This window comes from Colletes gigas, unplaced genomic scaffold (assembly GCF_013123115.1).
Source record: "Colletes gigas isolate AHSC1104 unplaced genomic scaffold, ASM1312311v1 Colletes_gigas_Sc00034, whole genome shotgun sequence".
Lineage (NCBI taxonomy): Eukaryota > Metazoa > Arthropoda > Insecta > Hymenoptera > Colletidae > Colletes > Colletes gigas.
Genome location: NW_025106663.1, coordinates 328,733 through 352,046, shown reverse-complemented (window position 1 = coordinate 352,046; position 23,314 = coordinate 328,733). Strand labels below are relative to the sequence as shown.

The following is a 23,314-nucleotide window of genomic DNA, read 5'->3' as shown; positions in this document are numbered from 1 at the left end:
TAGTATATCGCCATTTTCCAGAACTTTCCAAAAACCATCTCGATAATTATACGATGTTATATATAGCTACAGTATGACTAAAAATTAAAATATAAAGCAGTATTAAGTAAAACCTCGTTAATCCATCGACAATACTATCAATTAAAATTCAATCAATCATGCATAATTTTCTACGTATAAATGTATGTATACATATAGAACGTTTAACCGTAGAAACTTGATTGAACAATTCGATAAACAAATTCGAACGTTTAAAGACGAGTAATCTTGAAATTTATTTTCTTTTATTATGTATCTTAATTTTCTACGTTTGTATAATTACATGGTCGAATTCATGTAATATTAGTATAAATTAAAAAAGTATCAAATGTCTAGATTATTACGTTAAACTTTTGGAATACATATACAAATTCTTCCATCGATTCTTACGTTAAACGTAAAAAATAAATTTTTAAAGTAAATATCTTTTTCTTAAAGTTCCACGTGACGTATAAATTTAAATAAATAAAGGCTCCGGTTCGTTAATGTTAACTATTGTGCAGATTAAGAGAATTACTGAATTATACAATTACTCCTTCTCTATTATATTGTTTAATTTTGCTCTTATAAGCGACTAAACGATTGATTTCGAATGAAATATTAAATTACGTGTAACGAATCTACTTAAAATCTATTAGCCATTATTATACAATGTAATTAATAAGCCACTAGAAAACAGCTAAAAATTTTAATCGGATTTCTGTTTAATTTTATTCACAAAAAGATTCAGAAACCTTTTAATCTTAAGTCCATGAAATGTGATATTTGGATATACCGGTAGAACCTCGATAATTGCACACTATTAACGAGCGTTAAACATTTATATATTGGGAATAATAGTTACCCTGCAAGTATCGAAATTCTATATTACTATACTTTCTTGTTTAGTCGAGACGAGACACTATATCGTGTAATATCTGCTCTATAAAAATAAAATACAATGCGTTTGCGTGTTTAAACGATATAAACGGTTACAGATTCTCTAATTGTTCAACAATTAACTAGGTCGCAATTGTGACAAAAAAAAAATAATAACTACAGACAATCGTGGACTCTATTGCCTCACATTTTTATTCAGCAATAAGAATAAATTATTTCATTGAAACAATATATAACTTACTTAGTAAAACATTCGTCTGATAGAACTATGTACAAGAATTTATGCACTTACACAAAATAAATTGTGTATAATAAATTGCGATGCAAGCACCTTACTAATCTTTACAGAAAAAAGTTATTAAGATCCTGCTGTTTCATTCGAGACTGTTTCCTTTTGGAAAAGGAACGAATTTCTCGATGAAAAGAAACGTGTACAAATTTGTTCAATTCGAAATAATTGAATTATCGTTGAAAGAAATCGTGGATGACAACATTTATTGGACATTATTACTATATTTGATTACTCGAGTACTCGTACAACATACATAATATTCAAACAAGCTTCCTCGAAGCTTCAAAGAAATGGTAATGTTCAGATAAATAAAAAGATACTGACGGGAGTTGGTAGTAAGGTAGGTATATTATACTAAATGCAAAAAGTTACAATACATTTGACGTTTGTTTGTTTGTTTTTTTTTTTTCTCCATTTTCCTTTAACATTATTTTGTTGTTGTTGTTGTAACGTTGTCCATAGTTGTACACACAAACTGGCCTAAGCAGACCGAAATAAAAATGTATGCTACAAAAATTCACAACTTATTAATCGCCATCCTCTAATTATTATATTGTTACAATTATTTGTTTTTCTTCGTACCTTCCTCTCTTCGTTCGTTATAATTATCTTCTCGTTATTATTATTATTAATATTATTGTTATTATTAAAAATAGTCACTTAAAAACGAAAACATTCACACTAAAAATTTTTGCAGCTCCCGTTCAAGTATAAAGAGACAATCTCGCGTAAGCGTGGCTTTCCTTTCCAGTGAACATTGCCAAAACAATTGTCGATTGGTTCAAAATTATAGAAAAATAATGCACAGGCGTTTGAAGATTCAGGGAAAATCGGAATTAGCGAATAGAATAATTTCAAGAGCGACACATTGATTCAACCAACTGTACGAAATTGTCTCTTCATCTATGACTGAGACGAAGCAGCTTCACCACTGTAGTACGAGAGCAATGTTTCTATGAAACATCGATTTATTAACTAAGATGCTTCAACACATTGTCAACCGATCGTGGAGACCTCCATCTTTGCATCACACTACAGAATCTTATGTTAACAGTAGACAAGGGTTGCTTTCAAGAATAATTTTCAGTAACGTTGACAAAATTGCACAGAAAATAGTCCCACTTAACAATTTCACATATCTACGATCAGAGTCGAGCAAATTTTATTATCGAACAACGAATAAAAATGTTAGATTCGAATATCGGTTGAAAAAATTTATTAATGGATCCTAATTTATGAATGATACGTACATAGGAAGCTTACATGAGTCTATCTAAAATTTCTCATTCGTTCTTGGTGAAGAAAATTTGCCTTCTGATTGCAGGGGTTGTGGAAATTCGAGTTAAGTCGTGTTATGGTAGTTCAGGGCAAAGTATGCGGTTGACAAAGCGTTGAAAAACCAGCATCGACTCTGCTGCATCCGAGACATAGCAATTGCAACGTATTTGAGTACGAACTATTACGGATGTTTTAACATAGACTACGCAACGATTTCGTGGATCGACAAGAAACGTAAATAATTAGTTTTCTCGCGTTCTCAGCCTTAATTTCACAGCGTCTGACCGTTCAGACGCCATGACGCTTTGATAAGTTCCTGTTTTTTTCTGGCAAATTTTTCAATCTGTTAATTTTACCGCCTGTTTCATCGCCGTTATTGGAAAAAATCAACGTCCCGTTTGTTTCCTTTTATGTTCGTGCGTACACTTGTGTCGGGGCGAGGTGTATTCGCATAATGGCACGGAAACACAATGCACGTGATTCGTTTTCAAGATTTTGCACTCGTTGTTTCGATATTATTTTTCAACGATTTTCTTCTAATCGAACGATGCGTCTTCTTGTCTCTAATAATCGCAGCACTTGCCGAATCGTGTATTATCTGCAAGCATTTATCTCAAATTAACATATAGAAAAACATTTTATGGCATATTTTTGTCACAAGTTACAACGATCGAAGATTTACGTAAATCTAATAGTCTTGTATTAAATGCAAAAACATCTAATTTGGAATTAATCTTCTTTTATACTTCCCTAGCTATAATCTAAAACAAAATAATTTTCTAAATACAATCATACCTCGAATTGACATACTAATTGGTTCCAGAATGACATAAGTCAAGATATACATAATATACGCGTGTATATACAGATGCATATGTTAAAATCGTATTAGATTAAGAGACAACTTTTCTATACTTTAGTAAAAGTGACTGGGGGAGATAAAGATTAGAGTATAGTTGTGTTTACAATCACAAAATATATCAATTGAAGCACGTAAACAGGAATCTGATTATTTAAACAAATGTCTGTCGCTGCTAGAAACGACATAAGTTAGGGTATGACTGTATATATCATGAGCTATTTTTCTACCTACGTTCGATTATATAATATAATTTGTATTATAGAATACGATAATGTTTGGAAATTTGAAAATTTTAGTGGACAATCTGATTGAAAAACAATGGAAAAACGTGATTATGTTTTTAAGAAGTTTCTAGATTTATAAAATTTAATATATTGTAACGCTAGGCCTACTCTCAACGTCGCTGCGAGTTCTGCGATCACCAGAGACCATGATTACAAGTAAACTTGATGTAAAAAAAAAAAGGAAAAAAAAATTACAGGAAAAGGATGAGCGGATTAAAAAAAAAAAAACAGAGCATAGAACCGAATTTACGTCTCTTTACTTTGCATGATCATTCATAGTGAACAGTATAAACATTGCTTTGAATGAATCTAGGCATACTGCCGCATCGTTTTGCTGTTGCTATTTTTCCTGATGTCAGCAGTATTGAAAGATCTCTTTTTATGTGGAAAGACGAATACATGGGAACAATTTAAAGAAAATTAAATAATATATGTTTGAGAAATTGCTTGTAATTAAATCGTACGCCAAGGGATTATAATTTAAGATATAAACACAAACGAAAATTCATTTACAAATGGATCTTCATTGTGGGTGATTATCGGAAGCGAAGAAATGTAAATTCGGCTTGATCGAAACTCGGATGAATTAGGAAACGGCGAGACCAGCTACAGTCTAGATACTTGCTCAACTAGCAATCGATACCGGTCGATTGATAATCGGCCACGTGAGAAAAATCGTATGTTTGGTGTGCGACCACAGAACAGCCGCGGTTCTCTACTCGTTAATCAACACGGACCAAACTACCACCTATAAACATTATTGCCGACTTTCTACAATTAGGTGGAACGTTCCATCGACAGTTGACGAATCAAACTCGAGAGCATACGAAACGCACGACCGATAGTTTTATTATTAACGCGTTTCGTATCCTCGCGTTTGAAATTTTCGTCTTGTTTGGCTCGTAACTTATTTATACGACAGCGGAAATTCGCACCGCTCGTGTATCTCCATAGTGCAAATTGGCAAACGGAGAAAATTAAAATAGCGACGTGCACACGACTCTCGCGATATTCATCCGAAAGAAAAACAAAATGGTATCGAATCCTAGTCCGACGTATATAGTGTGTACGTTTTCGAACACTGTCCCATGTTTTTCTGTCACGCACATGTACTGACGATGTTCTTTTCTTCGTCCATTTTGTTCTAAGGTATTTCTTCCGCACTACACCACAACTTGGCAACGAATTTTTCCTTCCGTGGACAACGTTGAGTTGATCGGGAGACAAAACACATCCATAATTCTAAGGTGGATATCACGTGTCGCTCTGCTGTACATATACGTGTATATGCGGGTGGTTTGTAGATTTGTTTTCATTGTAAAGTCTTGTAGGTTGCCTGACGTCGATGTATGAAGGACGAACTCGTAGTATTTCGCTTCATCAAATATCCAACGAATCAAAGGTTGAACGTTTAATGAATTCCTTTTCCTACGTCGTTATTCCTTATCCACGAACACGACGAACTTATCTTAAATGCAATTAAACCCGATTTATTCTACTCGAGTTCGTATTCCATACAGTTTGAGCTGCGCCATCAAGTGTTTCTTGCTTGACGAACGACGCAAGGCGTTGTTTAAGCGTAAAATGATAGCGCCTTTAATCACGTCGAGTGGCTATTCAAGATAGTCTTGGATTTTCTGTTTTTGGAAATGAGGATGGTAGATATATACCGATGACATATTCAAGAATAAAGAAATTGGAGACTGCCTTTAACGTTGCTTCCGGTATTAGCGACGATTCTGATAGCTCGGATTACTTGGATTACCGGGCTGTCGCATTCCACCGCCTCCCCTTACTCCATCGCCGCCTCGTGTAAAGCCTCCTCGTCCGCCTCTCGTACCATGCTGTCCACCTCTCATTACGCTTCCAGGTCCACCTATAAAAATCATAGCAATGACAATTAAACTTCATCCTTTCTTCGCAAGATCAAAATTTTAACAAACACTTTTTAAAACATTGCTAACCAGGGCCTCGTTGCTGTTGCTGTTGTTGCTGTCCGCCCATTGCTCTCATGTTACCATCGTTCGAATTCAAGCGACCTCCGCTGCCATCCATCGATATTCTAGGCCTCACCTTCTTCTCTTCCACGTTTAATGTTTTTTGCCCGTTTCCAGCAGGATAATGAATCGGCTAAAACCGTATGACAGAAAACTAAAAAACTCCTCGATGCTTAAAAGAATTTCGTATCGTAATATAAAGAAAACCGACCAGATTCTGCAACACTTTGTTGACAACTTGCTGATCTTCGAAGGTGATGAATCCGTAGTTAGGCACTTTCGCTGTGTTATTCCCTTGCGGCCCCTTGCATCTGTCGTTCGATTTACTGTGTATACGAAGCTCCACTACTCTGCCATAAGTTTCGAATATTTGACGCAAATCGTCCTCGGACGCATTGTGCGGCAAGTTTCCAAGGAACAGCTGGTGAGCATCGTTATATTGACTTTGCCTTGTCCCACGGCGATCGCTGTCTGTAAAAATGATTAATTACCTCGAGTTATCGACAATTTAGCCGCAACATTAATTAAACAATTCTCTGGGAAGAAGGTGTACAATAAAAACATTCCAATTTTTTTATTTACAAAACCTGTAACGAGCTAGGATTTCGTCAATAGCCATGATTACCTCGTTGCACCGCTCCACCCCTGGGAATTCGTTGTTGTTGTTGCTGTGGCTGTTGATTCCCGACTCTATGAGTCTGCTGTTGCGGCGTGGAGACGTTGGTAAACGTGCAGAGCGCGGGTCCGCTGCTGGTCGGTTGGAGCGACGATCTGTCATCTAAACGCAAGTTCGTCATTGGAGGCTAAAAATAAAGATTTCAATGTCTTTTATTCGCGTCAAGTGTACAGTAAAGAAGAGTTTGATCGCTGGAAAGAATCACTGCAACCATGAAATATATACCGGTGACATGGACAGCTTAGGAGCTTGAGGACTGGTAGCGCCGGTGGTGCTTGGAAACGATTTCACAAGATTGGCATAAGTTTTCGGACCGCTGCTGGTCACACTTGCGTTGGACACTTGAGGTTCAGGTTCGGATTCTTGCACGGAAGCGGTGAACGTCTCAGTCTCTGGTTGCTCATGGATCTCGTTCGTTTGAGCCTGTGGTTCGCTCTCTGTTTCTGGTTGTTGTTCGGTCGCGCTGTCCAGCTGCGTTTCCTGAACGAATTGTGTTTGGGATGTGGGTTCGGTGATGTATTGATGTTGCTGCGCGGGTGGTGGAGGTGGTGGCTGCTGTTGTTGCTGCTGTTGCTGCTGTTGCTGAGGTGGCGGTGGTTGCTGACTGATAAGTGGAGTTTCTTCGTGGACCGATCCGTTTAGAACCTGCTGTATCACTGGATGTACCTGGAAAAAATTATGAAACATAATATCGGTATAAAGTTTTTGAATACAATGTCTCATTAAAGTATTTTAATTATAACAAACTAACATGGGACTGTTGCGGTGGCGGAGCATAATACATTTGCTGTTGTTGAGCGGGGATGAGCGGTGGCTGAGCTTGTGGTTCCGTGGACGCAGCCGGTACCGAAAGTTGCTGTCCTTGACTCTGATGTTCATCTTCCTCTGGCTCCAGACGACCTCCTTCTTCACCTTCCCTTTCAGTGGCCTCGCCTACACCTCCTTCCACGCCACCTACGTCCGCTTCCTCTTCGTCGGGGAATATCAAATCTTGGTAACGAAATATGTCATTGTGCACGTAATACGTTTTCGGTGCTTGTATCGCCAACACGAACGTTTGTGTGAAACGACGCATCGGTTGACCAGCGTTGGACAACTCTCCAGACACCTATGAATGGAATAAAGCACAGTAATTTACTTTAATCATTACAATAATATCAAGTGAACCAAATACGTGTGCAAAATTTAATCACAAGCAAAATTCTATTACTGACAAATTAAATGGGAAATAATAAAATTATTGAACTTCGTTTCTCATACAAACTTTTTTTATTGATTCAATTATGCTCCTTGCTGTATACTAATACTGATGCTTACTTGCACAACGACACCATTTTCAAGCGTAAGCTGCGAATCGACTTGACTTATCTTGGCATGGCAGTCCCGAAAGTTTAGTTGTTGAATTTTCTGATGTATTTGCTTCTGGCCAATAGCTGGAGTCGATTCTCTGTTGGAATCTAATCCTCCGTGTACGAAGGAAGAATGCTGATTGTAGAACCTACAACAATCGTTTATATAAAGTTGCGTCGTTATTATACGAACAAAAATGATAAACTTAAATTATATTACCTGTGGAGGTGTGCAGGAGCTTGATTAAGTAAAGTGTAGTATTGTCGGACAAATTCACGGCCGACATTTTGTGGAGAAGGGGATGCCTCCATGACCATTTTCTTACTTCTAACGTCTAAAATAATACTTTGCTTAAACAGCAGTGGAAAGTTCACCTGGCTAATATTAATATTAGAAAAATGTCTGCAACAGAAGAAAGATGGTTATAATGCATACAGTACCAAGAACCATAAAACATCTAACAATGTGTAATAATAGTTTAATATATTGTATACTCGAGCATAAATAAAGAAACAAATAAATATTTAGGTGAAAATTAAAATTATGCACATCAATCAGAGTGGCTATCTGTGGATATCACATGAGAATGATGTGCTTAACATTAAAATGCTTTCAGAATAACGTACATATTTGTAGAAACATAAAATCTGAAATACTTTTTTCCCCCATAGAATAGTTTGTACTAATGGGCATAGATCAATTATTTTTATGTAAAATACATTTTTATTTGTGTTAAATATTGGCAAATCTGTTTGAATAATTTAAAAAATGAAGTTTGAAAACTACAATATTTCTTTACATTGAAACAACAGGCTAAATATAAATTTCCATTGGCAAGGCCATATTCAAAACACATGTATCTACGAAGCAATCTTCTTCTACTTCTAACAAGTCAGTTCTTTTTTATATTCAGAGAGATTCACAAATGAATATAAATATTCATAAATATTGAAAGCTAATTTTAGCAGAATTGATCTTGGAATCTGCATTCAATGTTAACTATGAGTATAATTATCCATAAAAATTTACATATTAATTCCACACAACTCAATTGCAGACTCATTTTTTCATCACCCTGTATATATATATGTATATATATATATATCAAGTATTTGTATCATTTGTAAATGGTAAACACAATAAGATCTTGAAACGTATAATCTCGATGTGTATTGGAATCTTGTTAAATTCGGACGATTCTACGATAAAGTACGGAAGAAGTCGGGTAGGAGAAACATGTGCTCGTCTAAATGGAAAATTAACAGGAATTCGTGTTGGAAAACGAGAAATCTATCGATGATCTCTTGAACTCGTGAATCGTGGAAGGAATAGCGAGGTCGAGGGCAAAGGGCCGGTCGCACGAGCAAGCATGGCGATTTTTCTCAATCTCAGAAACGAGTAACGCTAATTTCCCCCCCCAGCCGCGAAATTTCAGCAGAATGTTTCGATAAATATCATCCGAGACGGGTATCAAAGTATTCGTTAAGTCGAATGGTATTTCATGAACAACGAATATCGTTCTAATTCGCGAATGATAGGCCGGGTTTCTCACGATAATGCATCATGCTTGCCTTCCTGGTTTGTTCTAAGGCCTTTCCACCGAGAAGTCGAATGAAAGAACATCGGCGAGGCCGATTCTTATGGCGTTCTGCACTCACCCAATAAAATCACTTGTGCGCGACACAACCCACTGGCTTTTCCCCGTGAAAATGAGAAGCTGCTACAAGAACAGAAAAGTTTCCGCGAACAACAACAGTTCACAATAACGTTAATTATAAAAACAGTTCAATGTATGAGCCCTCCAAGCACCTTGATGTCAGCACATGCAGCGGAACCTGCACAGATGCATCGATCGTACAAAGACGAACGACTCGGTCACAGAAAGTGAACCTATCGCGGATTGAACACGAACTACAAACTACAGTGGCGCCAGCTTCATGAAGCGTTTGGTAGTACATAGAAGGAAAACATGTAAACACAAAATAAAATCATTATTATTAATATTATTATTAGTCCATTATTGGTAAAACTAACAAATTTCTATCACTTATTTTATATTTATTGTATATAAAATCAAAGCAATAGATCAAATGTCGTTTTCAAATTTAGGGTAATAGAACAAACTTCGATCATTTGATGCCATGACGAATAAACGAATAACTAATAATATTGAATGAATAACAAATAACAAATTCTGGTATCAACAATAAATGTTGAAATTACATATTATATTACATTCTACTGTAACTCATTTGCTATTGGCTAACTTGTCGAATGGCGCATTTTAGACTTACGACGTAATTACTATATACTCGATGAATTATTTGTAATATTCATTACATTTTATTATAAATATATAGAAATCATGATATTAAAATAACTCTATTTATTATAATGCAAAAATTCATAAATATTTTATGAAATAACGATGAAAATATTATCATGGCAATCTACTTTTTCACATTAATAATAAAATCATTATCCTCTTGTTAGATGTTAAATTTACATACTATTAATTTTAATCATCTCATATGTAAAATTAATATCACAATAACAATCATTTTGAACGATACTTAAGAATTGTAAACTACGTATTCTAAAGTTGTATTCTAACCTAAAAAATACAGATAACTTTTAATAAATATATTTATTATTACAATACATACGTATAATATAATACTTTTTGCAAATATTCACGACTTTTCAATTTGTTCAATTGTCAACCAAAAAAATTGTATCGTACAATCGGAAGTCATGATAATTATTTGCAAATGTAAATAAATTTTTTATTAATACGTACAAGATAATTACCAAACATTTATTAATTTAAATAAAAAATGAGATTGGCTGTACTTTATATTTAGTTTCGTATTAATAAATAGTGGTTCGTTAATATGTTATTAACAGAAAATTTATTACACAAAATACATAAAAAGTTGTTTAATCGATCATGCTTTTTACTACTAAAAATAGATAATTTAAGTTTAAGGGGAGAACCTGAAAAAAGTATTAAACTTATATCTGAAACAAAAGGAAAGGCAATTAAAATTCTGGTTACAGGAAAGATACGTAACATGGTCAATTAAACAGACTGGGAAAGTTTGTTTTCATTTAGAAGTCTAATTTCTCATTTTATTTCGGTATTTTTGTAAGTTTACACGCACAACACAGTAAAGAAATTAAAATGATAAATTTGAAACATTAGTTTCGTAACTTGCGCTCTTATTACGTATGTATTGATTATATGTTCTCGTGATAGTTAATTTAGACTCGCAAGTATATTCTACACTTGTAAATAATATTACAGGTTGAACAAAAAATGTCATATTACGAGAATATTGCTTCTGGACGTGTTTAAATAAAGTATGGAAAACACAAAACCTTTCGATATATTTAAATTAATCTTAGATTCGTTCTTTATGAAAGAAGTTTCCTAATTTTAAGATTTCGCGTTTTCTATTACAATTTATACAATGTTTTATTATATATATAACTTATCTGCGAAGTTGCTAATATATTTAAAAATATTTTAGTTAAAATGTTGAAGTATGAGATTACATCGAAACACAAGCTGTGTCTAGAATGTACAATTTTTTGTTACTCCAACAGGATAGAAGTGGATAATATAAGTATCACATGCAAAAAAACTCATTTCATTTTTTTTTGTCTTGGCACAAACCATCAAATAAACACGAAAAATAATTTTGTTTACTTACTAAGTAATATAGTAACATAATTATTGCACTATAAAATACTGCAATACTGGACTGTAAAAAAAATTGCCAAATAAAGAAAAGAATTTCGAATTTTATAAATTTATGAAACATGAAACTATACAAGTATAATTCGTCTAATTTTCTAAAATAATTTTTTCGAATTCGTATATAATATTACAAGAAACTTCAATTGTGTAATTAAAAGGCAACACTTTTTTTTTCTCTAATTTTTTTTTAATGTAATACTTTTGTGACATGGAACAGTGTTGAATTTGAGAAAAATACAATATTTCCTTTTACTTTAAAAACCTTATTACGACGACCTTTTTTTGTCTAGAATGAAATTGTCGATATATATATAAATATAATGTACAGTGTTATCATTGAGTGTAGATTAAAAACTGAAATATCTAGCTCGATACAAGTACTGTAGTAGAATCAGCAAAATATTGTTTGCAATGCAAATTCACAAAACCTCCGTGTCAGTCTTATTTAAATCTAGTATATCGACGTTCATCACTATGTTTGAAAGAACTATTGTGTACATATTTCGTTTTTCTTTTCAAAAAATTAAATTATTAGGATCGGTCAACAAAAATACAAACATACGCGAGATATATTATGTACACAACATGAATTTATTTTATCCTATTTTTCTTACCAATAAGGAAGCAATAATCTTTTTACTTCATTTCATTCTTCCCACAATCATTATAAACAACTCGGTACTTTTCATTTTTTTTTGTCTTAACGTAGCCGTGTAAAAAGTACATTGCCTGCTTACTCTTCTATAGTGGGTTTTTTTTCATCTTATTAAGTTTAGTTTTATATAGACAAATTAAAATAATCTTATTGTTAAAAATAGGGACGAATTTGTTCTTCGACAGTCCCAAGCGGTGAATAAGAAAACTTGATTCTTCCTAATATCTGTATTTTAAATTATTTCCCATCTTCTGCTTTCCCCGTTTGCACAAATATATGTTAATACGTTACAATGTTTCATCGTAAGGTATGTAAACGTCGATTTAGTCATCCATACGTTTGGTATTATCATTGTACTACATTTTATATTGTCAATGTACAACGTTAATTTCTTTGCAAACGTACTACGATACGACAGGGGTGCCTTACACTGAACGTCGTGTAACGTAACGGGCGAGTAAAAAAAAAAGTTAATGATAAATAAGATGAACCGAGACCAATGAAAAACATGAAGTATCTTTCGCTTTGTACAAATGGGTAAACGAGAGATGGAAGAAAGCATCATGTACCTATATGTATATATATATATAATATATATATGTATATATGTTTTGCTTCTGTTGTTTTCGATAATACAGATGTATTGCTAAACGCAAGATGTGAAAAGCTATTACAGTTTTTGTCGTGACTCCTGATGATTCATTTTATTTTGCGGCAGTAATCTGCGTTGTTGAAATTCTTGTTGAAAGAGGCGTGGTTTAATGGAATGATGATTTAACGAGTTATGAGATTTGTTGTAGGACAGGAAACCTGGAAAGAAAAAATAATCATTGAAACGTTTCCGTCGCGCGCGTCTCCATCTATCGCGCGTCTAAAATTAATTTAGTCGCATTAAAAAAAAAAAAAAAAAAAACAATATATGTTTCAATGTAAGTGATATTGGAAAAGGAAGAAAAAGGTTGTTGATATCGAAGTTATAGATGTCAGGAAAGTTATGATGACTCACCAGCGGTTACAATGCGAATTGCATTGCGGTCGCAATGAATGATTTCCATTAATAGGGTTGGTGCCTTTGGTTCTGACGACCACCTCCCCTCTGCTTTCCGCCGTAGCCTGAGCCTCCTGAAACAATACCCATGACGTACGTTAGTCCAGCAACTTCGTTATTCCCCCTCTTCCTTCCCACCGTTTCTTTTCGTTTCTTTATATTTAATATTAAAAATTAGAAAAAGACCGTAAAATGGTCAATTCATGGAAATTAACGCACGCACACTTCTATCAATAACAGAATAAAGTATGAAATAATATGAAAATACAGACTAACGTAATGGATATAAAACTACGAAGAATCTACATAGAGGCTACAGGCTAAGGTAGTAAGCTGCAGGCTGCGTTCTGATTCATACTCTCCTTTTCTCCTTATACATTTCTGGAATCTTCGTATGCTGGAATACTAAGAGATTGTATCGAATACATGTTTAAGAAAACTTTCGAATTACTTAAACAATCTAAAAATAACCTTAAATAAGTCTTTACTTATAAAGTCTTAGGATTAACAGCATGATTCTATGTACCATTAATAAGAATAATTTTAAATTATTTCTACAAAATAACCAGAAATGTTTAAGGTTAAAGGATGTGTAAGTGAAACAAAGATGAGATGGATTTAGCGGTGTTGGTATCAAGTACAATTTTCCATTCTTCATTATTTATAGTTTAATGCGTACTACTTTGCATAGACGATAAATTTTGATGAAACTCAACGTAACATGCAGAAGAAATTGATTAAGACACCAGTGAAAAACAAACTATAATATTTTTGTTACATAATTATGAAGAAAACATCAAACAATATTAATAGCAAGAATTATTATTTATAAAAATTGTATAAAATAAATTTTTCTTTAACCAAACATTTTCGAAATATCTAACATACAGAATACGATATTTTTTATATCTCATAAATAAAAATTTTGCTTGCAATATAAAATTTGGATTTCATTCGAAACAAAAATATTTTCCAGTATTTCACTATAAAATAGTACTATGTAATTACCAGTTTTGTTTGAAGTTAATCAGATCATAAGAGATGTTATCTCAAGATCAAAAGATTCTTTATCGGAAACCATCGTTTCAAATAATTCTTAATTTATTTGAGAACCTTTAACTCGATTTCCTAGTGAAGTCAAAGCAGTATTTATCGCTAATAGCGTGTAAAACGTATACTATAGTTTAGTTAAACGTGTTACGTACTATTGCCATTCTCAAACGTGATTAAGAAAGCAGTATAATATTAAGTAACCATGTATTTTTCTTTATACGTGCTTTTTCAAATCGTTTACTGCGATGTCACCGATAGATAGTTGATAGGCCTTTCACTATGGAGCTAAAAAAATTAATTATTAATGTCAAATGTTAAGAAAAAAAAACAACCAGTATAGAGCTCATTAATTTCGGACGGAGTCCAACTGTCTAATAAAAAGACATAGACTTTTGTTATTTGGTTAAAGAAAACATAGAAGTAACATCGTTTTGCAAACAAATTATGCAAAGTACCATCGACGAGTGCAACTGTTTAAAAACATGACGTAGATGATTTATTACTTGGTTAAAGAAAACAAGGTAAGTAACATCGATTTGCAAACAAACTAAACAAGCAAAATCGATGGAAACATCTATATGAAAGAAAGTGGTAAGAAAATTAATGTTTCTATGCATTTAGTAATGCGCATTAGATTAATGTTTAAAATCCATATTATCCTTAACAGTATCGTAAGTATGAAAGTAGTAAAATATAAGTTTCATATGCTCACACGTACATGTACACACATACTTAGAGAAAATAAAGGGAAACGTTGACGGGAGGATAAAAGGCAAACAAGATGGGGAAATAAAGTAATGGCTGATGAAAAATAATCGATGAAATGATAATGACTTTTGAAAATGGACATATTGCTAACAAAGATGGGACGGTCGGGGATATACAAAATAGAGAAGGAACGCTAATGCGTACCTTTACCGCGTGCACCACCGCGCCCACCACTGTAGCCACCATCGTAACTACCACCGCCATAGCCATAGCCGTCTGCGTTTCATGGAACACACGGTACAAGAGACAATGGGGTCAGTATTAACATGTACCGATAACTGTTACTTTTATTTTTATGGTTTTCTTTTATTTCTATGGTAAAATATTACTATGATAATAATACTAAATTACCGTAGATGTATAAACCCGCGTTTGTCATTGTCTATGTAAAGAAAAATCTTGTCAGCTTTAGAAACTTTGAACATTAAAACGCTCGTTGCAAATGTATTAGAAATCGTATCACGCAATACAAGTATTTTCACAACAATGTGACAAGACAATCATGTCTTCCAAAGGGTTCATTGTTTGCACATTTAATTATGTAACATACAACATAAGTGCAGAGGCTGTTCATAAAATTTTCTTTCTCGAAATACTATTTGAGTCAATTGTTCATTAAAAATGACATGCACTTGAAACTTTTAAACATATATAACGGCGAAAAACTTTCAATGTGATGATTATATAATGATTCGCCAAAGTCCCAGGGAAAGGAAAGTGTATGCAGGGGTCGAACACGTAAATTCATAATGACAATTTGCTTTTACGTTATTTCCAACGAAAATATCGACGCGGTGTGAGTAGCGTAAAATAATTTTTGCAAGTCGATTCCGGTTCGTTTGTTCTTGTAAATAGAAATAAAAAAAATCATGCCAAAGACAAATGGAAAGCAAATTAACGAAAAAAAAGAAAACTAGGTCAAACACAATTTTCGGCAAGTGTCGATAATTTGAATATTGTCGAAGGAGCGTGTTAAACATTATATGAATGAGGTGATTACGTGAAATTTGGAAGTATGTAAAAACATGCGTATATCGGGATTAAGTGGCAGGACTTGAAAGCAAGGATTGAAGGTTTAATATACCATTTCATACGACATATAGTCCTGTGTAGTTTTGCTTTAATGTTTTCTACACATCATAAATTCACATATAAGTATGTTACAGTGACTGCGTGCATTTGAAGTCAGCGAGTCTGCAGAATTTACAAGAGAACAACCCGACAACGAATTTATTTATTCCACTGATTCACTGACATCAATCAGTGAACGTATGAAATATTAATACTTTTTATGCGTCAAGAAACTTTTTTTGTTCCGTGTATTCGATAAACGACAAAAAATGGCTAAAAAATGTTTTGTTTCAAAAGGAAATGAGAATAATTTGCTGCGTAGAATTCGTATTTACGTATATATAGAGTCTAAATATCAAAGAAAACTGAACCGTTTATATTAGAGACTGTAATATAACGTTCATTTTCTTCACACATTCACTGTTACATATTATATGATATTCTGCTTTTTTTTTTGAATTTATTGTTTATGTTTATATTCATTCGCATGTATGTGTGTGTATATATATATATATATATATATATATATAGATGTATATATATACATATTGTGTACGTGTATATATATACATATATATAAGTTAAATATTCATAAGGCATCAAAGAATATAACTTAGCAAATTGCTAGAATAAATAGGTAGTTGGTCACAGCTCAAAAACAGCCAACCCTCTGGAAGTAGGGATTTACTATTCGGATCATGATTTTCAACCTTTCCGTTATGAATTTAAAAGTGTTTGTTTCGACATAGTCTGAAGGAGACATGTAGCAGCGTATTTCGCAAGGTAAAATAACATAATCCGAATGTAGTTTCTACGTATTTGAGCTGCTGGTTTACTTCGATGAAGTAACATTCAACAGTATTCAAAACTCGAATTTAGAAAATAGTAAAATATTTGTCAAACCGCGTCGTTCGTTTGCAATGGAATTTATTCGATCATGTGAAGTTTCAAAACAATTAAAAATACCGCTGATCCGCCTGCAAACCAGCGCTCACCCTGCAGCGTCAGTTATAATTAATATCACACATCTTTTTATCATTTTGTATGATACATACAAACAATACCAATTTTAGTCATTCCATCAACGTACTACCAAGTAAGTAGTACTATATAGAGGCAGACGATTTGGATTTATGTATAATAATAATTAAAATTATACGTAATACGAGTTTTACTCAAAGCAATCATTAGGGACGCAGGCAACAGGAACCTTGAGTCAGATAATAATTTTTAAAAGTTTTATTGTATGTTTCTTGCCACATATATGTATTATATACTTGACACTTGTTTCAGGATAGATTTTATATAATCGGATACTACGTTCAAACGTTTGGATTCTCCGAACTGAAAGTTCTGTATCGCAACTCATCTATGCTCATATTTACGAACTATATTTCTAGCTTGTGCGGTATCTGCAAAAAAAAGATGTTGTCGTGGTTGACATTAAACCGTTTCTCGTCGATCGTCGGAAATTTTGCAGTTAAGTACTCCATCCGATTAAATAAAATATGTTTCAAATCGTTTCGATAAGACTGTTTGGAGCATATATGTGACAAAATGTTCAGATATTTGACCAAAGAACACTCGTAATTTCGAAGTCCTGCACAACTCCCTAAATTACGGCGTTAAATGAAATGTCTATATATGTATATATGTATATATTGAGATATATATATATGTATATATATATAGAGGAAGACTAGACAGGTTGAACATAAAAGATATAACTTATAATAATTTTAAAGTTATGATATCGTCTGCCGAATACACTGGGACGGTAGTAGCAGATAATCTTCTGCTATTGATTATTATGAAAAGGAAAAAACCAAATTCTTCGAAATGATCCTACACAGCGATAAGCGCGTGTAAGTTCTTTAATAATAATCAATAAAATTACCGTATCCACTGTAGTCGTAACCACCATAGCCGCCGTACCCACCGCCGTAATAATCGTAGCCTCCTCCGTAGCCATCATAGCCACCGCCATAGCCGCCTTGACCGTAACCGCCGCCGTATCCACCTCCGTATCCACCTTGTCCCCATCCACCTTGACCGCCGAATCCGCGTCCTCGTCCACCTCTTCCTCCGCGACCTCCTCGTCCACCAGCACCGCCCCGCATTCCTCCCATACCATCTGGTTTAGGTGTAGCTTTTTTCACGTCGACCTATGTACAATATTAAATCGTTTCAATACACGCACAAATTGCTATCAATCGTACAGGATCCATTCATTGTTTTCAAACGTACCTCTTTACCATTGATCGTTTGCTTAGGAGTCTTCAACAATTCATTTACCACTTGCTCGGATTCAAAAGTAATGAAGCAGAACCCTTTCCGTTGATTCTTTGTCTTGTCGAATGGCATTTCTACTTCGACGATCTGAAACAATACAATTGCAATTAGAAAAACTGATGGAACTTGATGAAATTGGAGGACAGGGAAACTTACAGTTCCAAATTGGGAGAAGAAATTCTTGATATCGTCGTCTGATAATTCTGTCGAAAGACCGCCAACGAAGATTTTACCGTGCCTAGCTTTCGCTTTTTTGGGATCGACTTTCTTGTTATTGATTACGTGGTCGCCAGCTGCCATAATCTGAAATTACCAAAGACCTTTAATAATATTCTTGTACATTGTCTTGATGAATTTGTTTTGTGATTTTTAAATTCAGCTAAGGAAGTATCATCAAATAAGTCAGTAGCAGAACTGACAATAAAAAAATATCATCATACTGAAAGTTTCTCAATAATCTCACGATTCTCAAAGATTTGGTTTTGAATTTTCAATTTCTAACAATTCTTGATCTTGAAATAAGTATTCTGTTTATTTTCTATTGTTACTCTACCTTGTCTAGAGATTCAGCTTTTGCAAAAACAATGAAAGCAAACCCTCGCGATCGTCCTGTGTTAGGATCCGTTTTCACATTAATGCTCTCAATATCACCATACGTGCCAAAGTGGTCTCGTAATTCCTCTGTAAAACAATAGGTTTGGTTTAAAAAATAATGAAGTTATGAATATTCATTATAATCGATAGAATTATAATAAAAAACAACTCAGTTCATAATACTATCTCATATGACAAAGTCATCTGAAGGTGTCCTAAGAAGAAACATCATTGTTTATAAATAAAAAACAATACTTAATCAAAAGAAAAGAAATATACTCACTATCTGTAGTTTCCCAGCTTAACCCACCAACAAACAATTTTCTGTAAAAAGCAAAAATAAAACAATTGTTGAACGACATCAATTTTCAGTTTTAGAGGACTATAGACTCAATCTTTTTAATAAGCAATATTCTATTTTGTTGCAATAAGATCTTTGTTATTGACAAGTGTTTGAAAGTGTTTGAAAATTACAATTGTAGTAATCTTTTTCCTTTAAAATTATAATCCAATATTATTAATAAATTGGCTATCATTTCAATATGACGAGTACACAATTCACTTATTGTATTTTTTGAAATACTCACTGACATGCATGGACTTAAAAACAAAACAAAAAGATAATAAAAATTGAATGTACCTATCATTCAACGAATCCTGGTTACTTCCGCTTGACCTGCAAAGTAATGTAATGAATTTTATTACAACGATCTTTGAAATTTATATAATAAAGGACTAAGGTTGAAGCAAAAATTTTAAGTTTTGTTACAAATCATTTCCATTTATATTTGAAAAAGGAGTTTTGACTTGACCCCTGGAAAAATTAGAAGAGTTAAAATATTAAAATTTAATATCAACAATATACAAGAAACGTAATTAGACCAGTATAATATTATCGTTCGGAAAAGGGTCACTGGATAAATTTTTGAAGACATTTGGTAAGGAATTTTATTTAATAGGTAATATATATATTATGTTAATTTATTAAAAGCTTCTTAATCGATATAAATATTATTATATACTCGTGTATAAATGTATTCTATAGTCGATCAAACAACCTACGGTAATGTCTACTTTAAAATTTGGAAGAATATCTTTGTGAGAGTAAAATTATCTTAATTGTGATAGTTAACGATATTAATAAAAAACATGAGAATACCATATTCCTAGAATAAATGAACTCACTGATACAAGGTTATCATACAAAAGATACGTGTTTATCCTTAATAAGAAACATAGGATTATAAGAAACAACCATGAGAAGAGACTGCTTTGCACACCACATAGAGACCTTGATTTGAACTTCGGATAAATGTGCTTGTCAACAAAAATTAAAGGAAAAAGTTGCAAAAAAAGTATATGTAAAAATTAACACAATGAGAGAGCAAAGTACTTTTCATGACGTTCATGTGAACCCGAACAATAGTTACAACTCCAGTTGACATACAGCTGCTCCTAAAGGAAATAAGATTTAACTTTTCCAAGTTGAACTCTGACTGCTGATTGGCCCAAAGAATTGGCATATGGTAGATAGACTGCAACTCTATTAAAAAGCTAAAAAAATTGTTTTTGCATTACAAGTTAACGATGAACTTCTCGATACTTTTTTTAAATATCTATATGGCACAGAATATTGGACGTTTATTTATATTTATGTATATACGTATATATATATGTTATATTTCTTTCTCTCTTTCTCTCTCTTTGTTTAGTCATCAGCAAAATATTATTATGTTTCGACTCCTGATATATACTTTTCAGCCTTTTCATATACAAATATATATATATAACGAGCTGCAATATTTTTCACTTTTCTGGCAGTGTGATGGTAGTTGTCTGTACTTAGATCGATCTTTTCATGTATCATCTAGGGCTGGTGATAAATACCGTAGGCACCAGTCACTCGCCGGTAATCAGTTGTTGGTCGGGTCACGGTTAGCCGGTTGCGAGCCGCCCGCCATAATCGCACTGGGTCGTTTGCCACCTGCAGACCAAGCCACATAAACTGGGTTAATGGCATTCCGACCTATTGGAGTTTTTCGCATTGGCCCTAGTGACTCTGTGCTTTGATCACGCCCAAACAGCATTGACATCGGATCAGAAATTACTCTACGCGTGACCCAGCAGGCAAGTGTGTGTCTGTGCGAGACTTATTGATCTGACGTAATTGACTCGACTTCCAGTGCTTGTGTTGTGACGAAACATGACGGACTTGAACTTGACGCAGACTTCTCACAATAATTCAGACTCGGAAGTCAATCATAAGGCTTCACGTTTCGGTTCACAGATCCCAGGAAAGCGTACATACTGTCAATCGTAAACAATTGACTAACCAGAATTCAGCTGCAATGAATCAACGAGGAAGACTCAGCCGGCCAAAAATGCATTTCAAAGTTTATGTTCTATAAAAATATTACAATTATTATTTGCGCAACGTGTACAAATTTTTATCATTGATGAGATCATAACCTCTTTTTCACGAATTACAAAACTAGAATATAGAATTAACTAGGTAGGAAGAGCAGAAATTAGGAGTTTACACAAAAATTACAAAACTTTAAACAATTAAACTTATACCTCGCAACAACAGCACATATAAAAGTTATAATTAATACTTATTCTTATATGTATACAAGTATCTTATCTTAGTTTTCAAAAAAAAGAAAAAAAATATATAACATGCAACATTTATTTTTATTTCTCTCGTATTATTATTGTTTTCGTAACAAAACAGTAGAATGCCGGCCATCAGTTATTTAACTCTTGTTACTTTATGCATAGAAATCACGTCCCTTACACGCGCAACCGTTAATTTGTAATGGGTTAGAGGAGGCACACCTCCAAATTCTTATCACGTCTTGAACGCAACATGCTAAAAATAAGCATAAACATATTCGTACATTAACATTTAATGTGTCTTTCTCCAATAACAGTTTCATTAAATTTGAAGGTTACATCTTCTCTCCCAATATCGTTTTAAATATTTCTACAAGTTAAAATCTAAGAATAGCTTACCCATATTGCAAAAACATACCCCAAACTATGCAACAAGTTTGCGACAATCCAAAGCTGTAGGGATACAAGGGAAAAAAGTCAAATAATCCCTTTGGTATAGAACCCAAAATGCTGTGATAATGAAAAGAGAATAAAGAACGGATGTAGTGCAAATATTACAAAATATTTACATAAGACTGTGTTCCGTACATCAACATCGACATCGGACTAAACTCGTCGGTAGGCAAATCGTCCAGCTTGAGATCTCGTTACGCTGAAAAAGGGGAAAGGCAAGGTGCTTGCTGTGCCACCAGCCACCAAGAATTCTTAAAATCTACGAATTATACTTTTAAAAATATCACGGCGTTACTAAATTAACGAAACATTGCGCATTTCCCTCCCTGAATAATCTACATATCGATTAACATTTACGTAAAATTATTTAATAAGTATCCTGCTTTGTTGCACGAAATGCGTGATAATTTGTTGCGTGGGAAAATTTCCAAGACGTGATACGATGTAATCGTAACAAAAGACAAAACACGAACCCAAGCAAAGTGCGTTCAAAGATACGAACGAAATACTTTTTTTTTCATCGTTGAAATTCACTTTTCTCTTTACTGCTTTTTACAACAATGCGTGGGCGCGCCCTTTCTCAACTTGCGGCCGGCATTCCTACTTGCCTCGCTAAAAATCACTTCCCTCTATTGTTCATAGCTTATTCCAAAAAAGATTAATACCTAAGGATTTTCCATACTGCAGCAGATGAAAATAAGTTAATTGTAATACTCGAAATACTTGTTTCATGATCGATGGAGATGGATTACAATTTTGGGAACCTCGCGTATCCGCCATTTTGTCATTCCGCGATAATCGTGTATCGCACAAAGCAATTTCTCGGTACGGAATCGTTTATTGTGAATTCACGCGCGTTTAATGAGCATCGGGTTGTAATTGGTAATTTTTGCTAATAACGTTCGATTTAAGTGAAAAGAATTGAGATCCAGAGACGGGAAAGGTTACCTGTCCTCCTGCGACTCTTGGCCATTTTCTGCGGCGTCCCCGCCGCCGTTCTCCGCTTCACCGTTCTGCTCGAAGTTTTGATCGGCGATATCTTCGCTGAAGTCCTTGTTCTCCTGATCGGCCATTATTTTATTATACTTTTTTCAGTTTTTTTAATAAAGGAAACACAAAAACACAATTATAAATCGTGCTTTAGAGAATATTTAAATACACTGCACGAGCTAACAACACTCTCACGTCCGTACTGTTCGGCCGCCGAATGGAGAAGGGAGAAGTACGACTTGCGCTCAGTTTGACTCAGGAGATTCCGCGCAAAGCATCATGGAATCTCTTTACCTCCCCTAATGTCCGCAGCCAATCAGATTTCAACGTCCAGTGTCGTATCATCGCGACACC

The 23,314-nt window shown here is 33.9% G+C and overlaps 3 protein-coding genes across 14 annotated transcripts in view; all 3 read right to left on the bottom strand.

Annotated features, from left to right (window-relative positions):
* The window catches only part of LOC122402287, a 684,713-nt gene that overhangs the window by 649,055 nt on the left and 12,344 nt on the right, over positions 1-23,314 (bottom strand). The gene's annotated exons all lie outside the window — the stretch shown is intronic.
* On the bottom strand, positions 1,540-9,479 carry LOC122402293 (ras GTPase-activating protein-binding protein 2). The gene is made up of 9 exons (XM_043404957.1): positions 9,316-9,479; positions 7,877-8,059; positions 7,625-7,805; positions 7,059-7,415; positions 6,533-6,973; positions 6,257-6,434; positions 5,843-6,102; positions 5,599-5,764; positions 1,540-5,510 (listed from the first exon to the last, which is right to left on the bottom strand). Exons 2-9 carry the CDS (start codon positions 7,972-7,974, stop codon positions 5,362-5,364), a joined length of 1,830 nt encoding a protein of 609 aa, XP_043260892.1. The 5' UTR covers positions 7,975-8,059; positions 9,316-9,479; the 3' UTR covers positions 1,540-5,361.
* On the bottom strand, positions 11,605-23,170 carry LOC122402299 (RNA-binding protein squid). Of its 12 annotated transcripts, none has more exons than XM_043404975.1 (10): positions 22,919-23,170; positions 19,542-19,577; positions 19,185-19,225; positions 18,861-18,988; positions 18,464-18,610; positions 18,263-18,394; positions 17,913-18,180; positions 15,089-15,160; positions 13,082-13,197; positions 12,744-12,885 (listed from the first exon to the last, which is right to left on the bottom strand). In XM_043404975.1, exons 1-9 carry the CDS (start codon positions 23,041-23,043, stop codon positions 13,130-13,132), a joined length of 1,017 nt encoding a protein of 338 aa, XP_043260910.1. In that variant the 5' UTR covers positions 23,044-23,170; the 3' UTR covers positions 12,744-12,885; positions 13,082-13,129. The 12 variants fall into 12 exon arrangements, with proteins under 12 accessions (XP_043260908.1, XP_043260907.1, XP_043260909.1 ...); XM_043404979.1 differs by having other exon boundaries at positions 17,955-18,180; XM_043404972.1 differs by lacking the exon at positions 13,082-13,197 and having other exon boundaries at positions 11,606-12,885.